The following is an 11404-nucleotide window of genomic DNA, read 5'->3' on the forward strand; positions in this document are numbered from 1 at the left end:
CATAGTATCATTACATATTTTATGAAAAATTGAGGTGAAAATACATGTACTGGGTGTGATATGTTATTTTTTTGATGGTTCAAATTATCAGAAGTCTTTTAATTCCAGGAATGTGACAGCCCACGTCCTGTGTGTGTCAAGCTGTGACTCCAGCTGCTGCAGGAGATTTCTAAATCTCCCCCAAACTCTTGAATTGAACCTGATGGTTGTAAACTAATTTTTTCCTTCCACTTAGCTTTCTATGAATGCATTTAGAGACAGCTCTCTGAAATGCGAGCTTCTTCAGCAATGAGCTTGTGAGGTTTGAACTCCTCGTGACTGTCTGCTTGACAATTGTGAAGTTAGCCGTCTTGCATGCCTTATCATAACATTCCCTAAATTTCTGTTAAATTTTGGGTTCATACCTATATACTACATTCATAAAAATTGGAAAAAGAAAAAAAAAACAAATGCATGGAATACATCAATCTACAGGGAAGGGATCTATATTAGTTTATGAACTAAATTATACAAATCAGCTTGAATTAAGTTTTAATTCATTGAGAAATCACTTTAGACCTGCCAGCAATTAGTGATACGAGCCGAAACGCCAGAGAAGAAGAAAAAGCAAATGAAAACATTTTCCTGCAAAAGAAGTTTCACTTCTGATTTTACTCGTTTTAAGCAGCAACTAATTGTTGTTTTAAAAGATAAAATAAGTTACAGGATGGCAGACGTGCTCTTCTTATCGAGTTCCTCCTGCATTTACAGAGTATATTCAACATGTAGCTATGGCTCAGGTACACATATACACAATGCACAAACAAAACAAATATACAGTACAGGAAGTCATCAGTACACAGTAACATTACAGTACGCAGACAAGTAGATTAAACACATCTGGAGACGACTTTTTCCACATACGAGCGAATAAACAATTTGTAATAAAAAACAAAAATAATAATAATTTTGACAGAATCGAAAGTAATGGAGAGTAGAGTTTTTACTGGAAAACATCTGCCCAGATGATTCACTCTTGGCGCTACTTCATAAATCGCTTCCATATAAGAGCCGAGCGTCTGCTGGGGTTTTTGTTTCCTTCTCAAGCTGTTTGCTGCTGCACTTTAATTACAAATATGGCAAAAGTAGCTTCATATTATATAAACTATGCAACAAAAAACATACATACTGAGCATCTTGGCTATTGTGTAATAAAGTCATTTAATGTTACTATTTATTACATCCATGTATTCCAACATATCTGAGGTTTTGTCACAACCTCCTCGTCGAAATATGGAGAGCTATGTTTGTTTTAGCATATAACTTTAAATTAATTTCTTTATGATAGCTGAAATATTGACCAGCAGTGTAATTGGTAATAATATACCCCGAATTCAAAGTTTAAGGGACTATTTAGATGTTTGATGTGGGGTTCTGTGGGGAGGTCATCACAGACTTCTGCTGGAGTAAAAACTGTCAAATGCAACAACAAAGTTTCATAATTATTATCAACATAATCATTTTCAAGACATGCAAATAAATAAGAAAATGATGCTTCCACGAAGTGCTGTATTTTGAATTTCTTTTCAATGAAGGGTAAGACGGAAGAAATTGAATTTAAAGTAGCCGTTAGACTTTTTCAAGTTTCTGCAAATTCACAATCAAACAAAAAAAAAAATCCAGAAGAAAACAGTAAATCAGTTATCGCGGTAACATTACAGTACACACACGAATCGATAGATGAACATCTGGTGACGACTTTTTCACATTAAATACAAGAAATGACCTTTAATTTGGTGGAAAAAAAACATGTTTTGAATATTGACAAGATGAGAATTGAGGGCCATGGTTAAAATAGGCTTCAATGAGATTTTGCTGGAAACAATGTAGATGGTAAATATCTATCCTGATCATTCAAGTTTGGCAGAGACTAGTTAACATGATAAGCAACTGCAGCAGCAGGAGCAGAGCGATAGCGAGGCATAATGTTTTAATAAGAAACAAGACAACATGGACTCTTTCAAACAAGTTGAGTAGTGAGAAATTTCTTCCATATTCAGACATAGCACTCTTTTTTCATATAAACAAAACAACAAAGACATACAGTAGAAACTCCTTTGCAACTTTGCAGTAAAGTTTCTGCAAACTTAGGGTTGTTCAGAAAATTATCTGTAAGTAAGATACTGACTACTTTAGCCTCTCCACAGAACCCCATTCAAAAAAAAACAAACAAAAAAAAACTAGCTGTAACATTTTGATGTTGTGTTTACGCTTGAAGTTCATTTGCCAATCTAATCAAGTATAAAATAAACGTATGTGCATGTCAACATTTTGTTTCTTGCAGATTGTGACGATGCTGGTTGGTTTGTGGCACTGAACAAATTCCCAAAAAGTGACTGAACAAAAATGTGGCAGTCAGTACTCAAACCACTGCCTGCTGAAGTTATTTCCTCGTCAGAGTCTCATGTTTTGTCAGACCTGACCTTTGGTCTGCTGGCGGATCCAGTCGGTGAATTTGACCACCTGGGTATAGACGCCGGGCCGGTTCTGCCTCGCACAGCCTTCGCCCCAGCTGACAATCCCTGCCAAGAACCACCGTCTTCCTCGCTCCAGGCACACCAGCGGACCACCTGAATCCCCCTGAGGAATCAAAAGACGTGTCAAGGTGGTAATATTAAGTTTTCACATCTTGTTAAAAAAAAAAAAAAAATCCACCGGGTTATTACACTGTTTGAGCTGTTTATGAATGTATCCACTTTGCTTTGATCTATAATTTAATTTTCTTATCTTCTCCTATTTTATGTTGTTTTTGTTGTGCATCACTTTGATCAGCTGCGATTGCTGTTTTTAAAAGTGATTCACATATAAAATGGTTTATTATGGCAATGACTAGTGATGGATCATGTGGTCAATTACAATTACAGCATGATGTTTAGTGATAAAAAGTCAAAATAAAATACATATGCTTTTAGAAAGTCTGAGATAGAATTAATTGGTGAAAATATCCTGCTTCACTCCTGAATTATAACAAACATGTTTTATTGATATTTGACAAATTGATGCTTTCTGATAAATCATAGTATATTAGGCATTTGACTTGATCAGAAAAAATATATAGTTCCAGTGATTTGATCAGTTTCTTGCCAAAACCTCTTAGGAATAAGATGTTTACTGGGAACATAGTGAAAGATACAATGCACAGAGTTTTAATATCCATAAAGAGATAACCCTGCACCATCTATGCCATGTAAAAGAGCAGCTTAAGACAGTGCATTGTGTCACTAAAATGTAAATAATCAGATTTGTCAGGATCAAGGCCATGTTCTCAGATCCTTTTATTAAATTGACCAACCTGGCAGGCGTCCACACCTCCCTGCAAGTTTCCTGCACACAGCATCCTGGGAGTAACAGCATCGTCGTACAGCTTGTTGCAGACTTTTCTATTAATAATTTTCACTGAAGCTTCTTGTAAACGAGATGCCAGTTCACCTTGAAATAATAATAAAAAAAAACCAAAGTAAGATGTTCACGATGACCTGTAACCTTCAACTTAAAGTCAGTTGCTGAGCAGCTCTTACCATCCTCCATGAGAACGCCCCATCCCGTGACAAAGCAGCTCGTCCCGGTGGTGAAGGTGTGTGAGGAGGCAGGAACACACACCGGCTGCACCAAGTCGTTAAAGAAAACTGGAGCGCTGAGCTCGAGAAGGGCGATGTCGTAGTCAGACGTGAACTGGTCGTACTGGGGGTGGAGCAGGATCCGACGGATGAGTCTGGTCGCTCCTCCGTGGTTTCCCCTGGTCATCACACGCATGCCGAGGTAAGCCCGCCACGCACGAGCGTCAGAGTACCTGCAGACACAACGAGCGGGAATGCAGCATGTAGACGTGAGGCAGGAAGATGAGCCGAGGGGTTTCTGTCGTCTTTCTCACTTAATGGCGTCAGAGTCTTGGAAGCAGTGCGCTGCAGAGATGAGCCAGCGACTGGAAACCAGGGTGGCTCCACAGACGTGGCCGTAGCGCTCCATCTGTAGGCTGACCTGCCAGGGCCACGACCCCAACACAGCGTCAGACCCCCCCACTATCTTAGTCCGCTTCTTAGGCCTGGTGCCACATCCTATCAGAAACAAAACAGGACAAAAACAATCTATAAGAACTTCACCTTTTACAATGACAAAGCTGAAAAAAAGTGGGAAGTCCCGAGATGTACCACAGCGCAGCTCGTCAGAGCCGTCGAAGCAGTCTTTAACTCCGTCACACTCAGGGTTGACCTTGCTGACACATTTTCCATTGGCACATTTGTAGGACGCCACGGAGCAACTCTTGAGATCTGAAGAGAATGAGTAAGTTTACTCCTCCAGAAATGTGTCAAACAGCAGCGCTGACGTAAACGCTCACATGCTCTGGTGCAGTTCAATTCGTCACTGCGGTCTTTGCAGTCGATCACACCATCACACACAGATGACTTTGGTAAACACACCTTGTTGGGACAAACGTGGTAGCATTTAACTCCTGCAAAGCACAAAATAAAAAGAGGAAAAAAAAAGCAAAACAAAACAACAAGTGCCTGCTCTCTTTGGTACATTATAAGTGTGCCTGCTCACCACAGCTGCCTTCCTCGCTGCTGTCAGCACAGCTGCTCTGACCAACACACTGGCTGCTCTGAGGTTTGCACTGTCCGTTCCCACAGAGCACTTCCCCAGGCCTGCAGGATGCTGATTGTTTCACATTAAGGTGCAGAAACAAAAGCCAGACACATTTTCATGAGACTTTACAATGTACAAGTGTGTTTTGCAGTTAAACACAAGAATTTATGTACATTAATTATGAATAAAACACATATTTTAGGGATGTGAAGCAGTTAAGCTCCACAGAGTTCATATTGGAGCCATCTAAACGTTGCAGGACACCGGCCCAAAGTGAAGTTCTTTGAACAAAAAACAACTGTTCAAAGAACTTTTCTTTTCTTCTCTTTCAGTGACACTCACAGCATTTAGCTTCATCCCGTCCATCTGAGCAATCCTTCACTCCATCGCAGACCTTCCTCAGAGGGATACAGCGTCCGTCTCCACAGCGAAACTGGCGAGGGCAAGCTTGCAAAAACACCAAGTGAAACTTGAGAAGTGTTTTTTTTTTTTTAACTTTATTAAACTGTTGACAATTAAACAAAATATGCTCTTAATAATATTTTGTTTGTGCAAAATGTATTCAAATTTGCCCCCATCTGTTACAAATGTGTATAGTGGAGTGAAAGGACCCGGTCCGACTTACTGCCCTCTGGAGAGAAAGCTCGGTACAGCAAGTAGAATCCCTGGTTGGTGAGAGATTCATCAGAGTGGAAGTGGATGGAGAGAGGAGAGGAGTACACTCTCTTTCTGCCGCTCTCTGACAGGGGATTACACAGCCTGGATGTGAACCGTAAGATGTTCATCAGACATGAAAAACATTTTAAAGGCAGTTACAGAACGACACTCCTCAAACATTTCCACATTTTGTCCCATTGCGGCTATTTAAAAAGTGGTAAGTATTTGCGTAGTGGAAGGAAGTTTTCACAGTGTGGTTTAAATTTGTATGCAAATATCTGAAAAGTGTGGTGTATTTTATTTTATTTTTTTTATTTCCCTGCCAACAAATTGTTGTACCTGAGCTGTCGTGTTCCTCAACTCCTTCAGAGATATTTTGGTTACTTCTCTGATCTGTGTTTTCCTTGTTTTACCGGTTTAGGTTTGTTGCCATGTTTTGGTAACTTTGCTATTACATCCTTCTCATTTTCAAGTGACTGATTGGTGTTAAAAACTTCTGTTATTTTTCTACTAATGTCCTCTAACAAAACGTCATCGCAAAGCATTTAATCCCAGTCTTTATTGGGATTAAATTACACACAGAAGGACGTTAGTAGAGACTTTTGTGATTTTTATTTAGAGCTATTAGAGTAAAAGGGGCTGAGTGCAAATGTAAACCAGTTTCTTAAAAAAATTGTGCATCAATATTCTTCCACTTACGCAGTACTATGAATTGATCTACTATATTGAATTTTGTGTCTGTAATGTGACAAAATATAAAACACGTCTAACAAATTAACATTTTCAAAGTGCTCAAGCTTCACAACTCACTTAACCCCTGCAATGTCCAGCCAGTCCTTCTCACAGCCATCAGACGACGGGGAATCTTGAATATCTAAAGTCACGATTGTCATCGAAATCAGATATCCTGGCACAGGCACCTGGTAAAGTAAACAGCAAAGTCCAAGCGTTACAATTCAGGGGTTGGAATGTGTGTGAGCTGCCAGACTAAGGGAGGCTTTCCTCCCTCTCTGCTTCTTCTGTTAATAAATGCTGAAACTCGAATGCTTTAGCGGTGATGTTCAGCTCACCCGTAGAGTCCATGTGCAGTCTATGTTAGGAGGATAGAAGGAGGGGTAGTAAGGTGAGGAAATGGAGCCGTTCCATGAAGAAATCGAGCCTCCACAGCCTGCAGGGGGCGACGTTAACATGAGGAAGTTCACCAAATTAACAGCAGCATCAACGTCAAATACTATTCTACAAGTGGGAATGAAATAGTAGATAAGGTAGCCCTGAAACATCAGGTAGTGTAGTCTCATTTTGAGCTACCTGCCCTACCTGCTTTTGGGATGGCTTGAAAGTAAGCTTTGAAGATTGCTCCATCTTTCTGCCTGCTAAAGGAGAAGGTGACCAACATCACATTCCCCGAGGAGGTCAGCTTCATGACCGGAGATGAGCCTGACACTGGCAGGCCGCACCATCTGAAACAGTTCAATATTTAATGGTTTAAAGAAAATACAGTCTGAAGAAACGCATGTCCAAATTCACAAAACGCTCCAAACCTGGCAATGATCTTGTTCTGCAAAGGAAGCAGGAAGTCATAGGCAGAGAGCTTGTGGGCTGTGCAGCTTCCGGGCGTGGCGCCCTGAAGCGTCAGGACAACCAGACGCACAACGTGACCCGAGGGCACGCGCAGACGCCACTGGTAGTATGGCTTCTTGGGACTCACAAGACTCAGGGTTCGGTTGTTCCCGTATTTAGCGTAGAGATCAAAAGATATTGCTAGAAAGTGACAGAAGGATGAAATTAACCAGATGAAACCCAACTGGTGATGTGATGGTGTTTAATTGAAAAAAAAAGATGACTTCCTGTCATTTTTCCACAGGAAATCTATGCACCCCTCACCTTGAAACCCAAGCTGCCATTTTCCTCCCTGGATGCTATTTGGGTTTTTCATTTTGTCTATTCTGTCTTCTGAATCAGAATCATCAGAGTCCAAGTCTGCAAAGACACACAAAGCAATCTAAAAAAAAAAAAAAAAAAAAAAAAAATCTGCAGCTCAAAAAGTTTTATTACAACATGCAGTAACGAGCTGTACCCAGCAGGGGGAGCGTGTCGTCCTCCTGCTCCATGTAGTAGTGCTGCTCGTTGCGGCTGTACCGCACCACCTTGTTGGTGCCGGGGAGCCTCCGCTGCAGCCTCTCCGGGCTGGAGCTCTGGATTTCCAGGGCCACATTGTGGGGGGCTGAAAATTTACTCCAGTAGAAAACACCGAGCCCCTCCTCTCCTTCACTGTCACACAAAAAGGAAGTAAGAGGATTGATGCTCCAAGGAGGGCGCTTTCATTCTTTCTTGAACTTAGACTCGGCTCACCTGAAGGCAGTAATTCCTGAGCGCAGGTAGTAAGAACTCCACGGGGTAGAGTCGTAGAGTTTAGAGAACTGTTTTAGGGAAAGACAGAGAAGTGGTTATGCAACTTTTTCACAGTTTCTGTAGCTTCAAACACGATCTAATAAGTATTTTATTGGGATTTTGTGCACATGGTGTTTTGTACTTATTTCAAAAGGTTAATTTTTGGTCTCCACCATTCTTGTCTTCTTTCACATTTTTCCCTTTCTGCGTTGTTCTACATCGTTCCACTTACAGTCAAACAAGGATCTTCCACCTGGATTTTATTTAGTGGTATCAGAGTGAAGGGGACTGAATACATTTCCACAGCACCTTTGCAGGTTTTCATTGTAAGGTGCTACATGTTAAGTTTATTTGAAGAGCATATTCACAACAGTGAGGTTCGAAGTGCTTTGCACTTTAAAAACATAAGACAAGAAATAAACATTACATTGTGTCAAATCATATCACAAAAATCATCAAGCAAATATATATTGATCAATGTTCCAGTTATTATTAATCAAAGGCAGCAGGTGGGTGTTTAGGATTGATTTAAAGGAACTCAGTGTTTTGGCTGTTTTGCAGTTTTCTGGAAGTTTGTTCCAGATTAGTTGAGCATAAACGCTGAGTTCTGTTTCTCCGTGTTTGGTTCTGGTTCTGGGGATGCAGACCAGATCACAACCAGAAGGTCTGAGAAATCTGACACAATGACAGCATAATAAGTGACAGCACTCTGTAAACACAACTGAGACGTTACCTCGTTTCACAGGAGGTTACATAAATACCAAACTAGGCTGATTCAGAGTTTGGGAATTCCCTTCTATATACCTGACCTTTTGCTCCAAAAATCAACCTCTGGCCCCCGGATGTTATCTTTGTCCTCCTGTCATCCCACCTTGCCCTACTGCCCTGCCCCGGTTGGTTCATCCGCTCTCTGTAGTGTGCTGCACACATAGTGGCCAATTGTCTGAAAGCTTCACAGACAATGTTTTTATTGAAGGACTGCTCTTCCTCTCACTCTCGCTGCCCGGGCCTCGCGGGCCTCACAAATGCCAGGCTTGTCCTCGGCCCCTGAAAGGACCCGATCCCTCGGGGTGCTGTTGACTCACACACACTATGCGCAGCTCCTGTTTCAGCTTTACATTTAACACCACCAGAGAGAGACACAGAGAGAGAGGCAGAGCAAGGCAGAAGAGGGAAGAGTACAAAAAAACAGACATGGGAGGATGGAGGAGATAAGGAGGAGACACACAGGCAAGAATGTGAGGAGAGAGAGGAGAGGGAGAGGGCAGCAGTGTTTTTGAAAGTGACATTAAAACTCTGGTGCTGTGTTGTAACGAGGCAAATTAAAAGAAGAAGAAGAACCACATGCGATTCAGAGGGAATGCAACAACAGACCAGCTCAGCATTTCCACTTACATAATGGTCCAAAGCCTGAGCCTGCAGGCGGAACTGAGGGGAGGCGGGGTCGGTCAGCTCTAATGAGAAGGTCAGGTTTGGGAACTCTACGCTGCTGCCCAGGAAGAACACCGAGCAAGACGGAGCTGGGGAGACAGGAACGCCAGAGATATGAGACTGGCGTGGAGCGAGATTAAAAATAAAAAAAAGTTCAAGGATGCAGGAGAGGTAAACGTCAGAATCTAAACTCACATGTTAAATAGTTGAGAGTCAGTGTAATGGCAGCAGTGAAAGGTAAAAATGGTAGGAGGCCCAACACAAGCCTCCTCCAGGAGCAGCACGATGACGCTGCCTGGCTCTCCGTCTTCTGTCCCACCGGACCCTCGGACTTTGGCAAGGAGGGGTCAAGTGAGCCTGTGGACTGCTTTAAATCTCCATCTCTCTTTTAGGGCACAAGATATGAAAGAAAATGAAAGAAAATGAGATCTTATACAATAGATCTACAGCGTATAACTACAGCATCCATAAAATTAATTAATGATCTGAACAAGGCAGTGATTCTAGACTTTCTCAACACTGGTCCTCAGGTAATTCAAATGATTACATGCCACCGAGTGCTGCAAAAGCCTGTCAGTCGGCCATCCATTTAAGCCACGACTACAGCATAAGGCAAAAACATAAAACATGCAGAACCGCTGCTCTGGACAACAACAAACTCATTTCACTGTGAACAAACGGCTGACAAATTGTTCAATAGACTTGTCAAGAAAAGCTAAAAGTATCTCCTCTATCTTTCTACATGAACCTAAAGATGTTGAGAGATCAATTCTAGGGCCACATCACAGTGAGCAGGTAAAATGACGCTGACACCTGATGTAGGGCATTGAATACTAGATCCTGTTTGTATGCAGATGATACTGTGAATTACATATTTTTTCAAAACTGGAACAGTGACAGTATGTTTTGTCTTTTCTGATTTCAGCCCTTATTTTGTATTTGAGGCTGACTAGATTCAGTTTCATCCAGTTACTAAGCATGATGCTGGACGCCAGGTTATGGGACTATTATTACACCTTGGATAATTGAACAGCAATATTTCCAACTTTTTTTTTTGTTCCTTTTTGCTAGCACCAAAATATTAGGGTCTTTTCTAACGTTTTCCCAATTTTAGAAAAACATCCAAACAGTCTTGCATGTTGAGAAAGAAGACATGCAAGACTTAAATTAGAGACACTTAAATTTCTCCTGAAGTTGTCAGTAGTTGTGCAACAACGACTATTCTCACCTTCACTCCTGCATTCAGTTTACAATTTTGCTAATGTTTAGACACCAGCTTTAATATCTACTCATGTTGCTTCTTATTGACATCTGAGCAAAGCAGGAGAGCGGTGAATAAAAAGGAACCTCAAAATCAATGAAGACTAGATTTTATGACCGTACAGGGAGTGATTTACTGACTGCAATGATGTCGATGTCTACACTCTAATGATTCCCGAAAACATTTAAGAGTTGGTGATATTCTCTGGGGGAAGGAAAGCATGCCTGAATGGTTCTGCTTTCCCACGGCCTGCAATGTCAGCACTCAGTCCAAGTGTCACAGGCAGAGACCCCTGTGGATTTCACAATTAAATGCAGTTCAATTAGTTTGATGGGTCTAAATATGATTCCCTTTCCAATGCAAAGTTAAATATCAACGGCAGGCGGTGACAGAATGAGAATAAGGGAAGACATCCAGAGTGCAAAATGTCTTTGGAAGCTTTTTCATCTGCAAAGAAAGGTTCTTAGTGATGACTTACCTGTGTAGCTGGACAGCCAGAGTGTCCGTGTGCGGAGACACAGTACACCTCACAAGTTTTGCTTTGGGGCAGAGTCCACATAGCACAGTCCAGTTTAGCTCCAGAGAGGTGACTCGCAACAATACCTCGGACATAGAAACGATGGAGAGAGGGAGGGAAAGAGAGGAAATCCCCACTGTTGCTTCCTCCGACCAAAAAAAAAAAAAAAAAAGAAACGGAGCAAAAAGAAGGAGCAGAAATCTGAGCTGAGGAGCTCAGACACGCAGGTGCATTCACCGCCTCCCGTTTACCTGAACAGGGCGGCAGGTGTGACACGGAGCCCCAGAATGCAGTGCGAGGGACAATGGGGCCACTATGAAAGGCTACTATCCGAGCAACCATCCGTTGGACAGATATTGTGGGCAAACTTGCTCTCTGTGTATGCAAAGGTCTCAGATCAGAGGGACAAAAGAGAGCTTGAGGAGAACGTGTGGGAGATATTACAATTGGAGCCTATGGACGCTCCGCAGGCTGCAGAGCCGCATCCAACCCAACAGAAGGAACACAACAACAACAACAACAAC

General features: G+C 41.9%; 1 protein-coding gene across 1 annotated transcript; it reads right to left on the reverse strand.

Annotated features, from left to right (window-relative positions):
- Positions 1–619: 619 nt before the first annotated feature.
- On the reverse strand, positions 620–11319 carry LOC106903378 (suppressor of tumorigenicity 14 protein homolog). Its single transcript, XM_088001142.1, has 18 exons — positions 10842–11319; positions 9298–9433; positions 9067–9191; positions 7633–7700; positions 7358–7551; positions 7165–7260; positions 6822–7041; positions 6598–6740; positions 6351–6448; positions 6091–6200; positions 5249–5382; positions 4966–5070; positions 4582–4692; positions 4376–4489; positions 3911–4307; positions 3558–3829; positions 3332–3468; positions 620–2619 (listed from the first exon to the last, which is right to left on the reverse strand). The coding sequence occupies exons 1-18, from the start codon at positions 11220–11222 to the stop codon at positions 2452–2454; spliced, it is 3009 nt and encodes a 1002-aa protein (XP_087857268.1). The 5' UTR covers positions 11223–11319; the 3' UTR covers positions 620–2451.
- Between the last annotated feature and the right edge of the window lie 85 nt (positions 11320–11404).

This window comes from Poecilia mexicana, unplaced genomic scaffold, assembly GCF_051168715.1.
Source record: "Poecilia mexicana isolate PSO_F unplaced genomic scaffold, ASM5116871v1 scaffold_20, whole genome shotgun sequence".
Taxonomy (NCBI): Eukaryota; Metazoa; Chordata; class Actinopteri; order Cyprinodontiformes; family Poeciliidae; genus Poecilia; species Poecilia mexicana.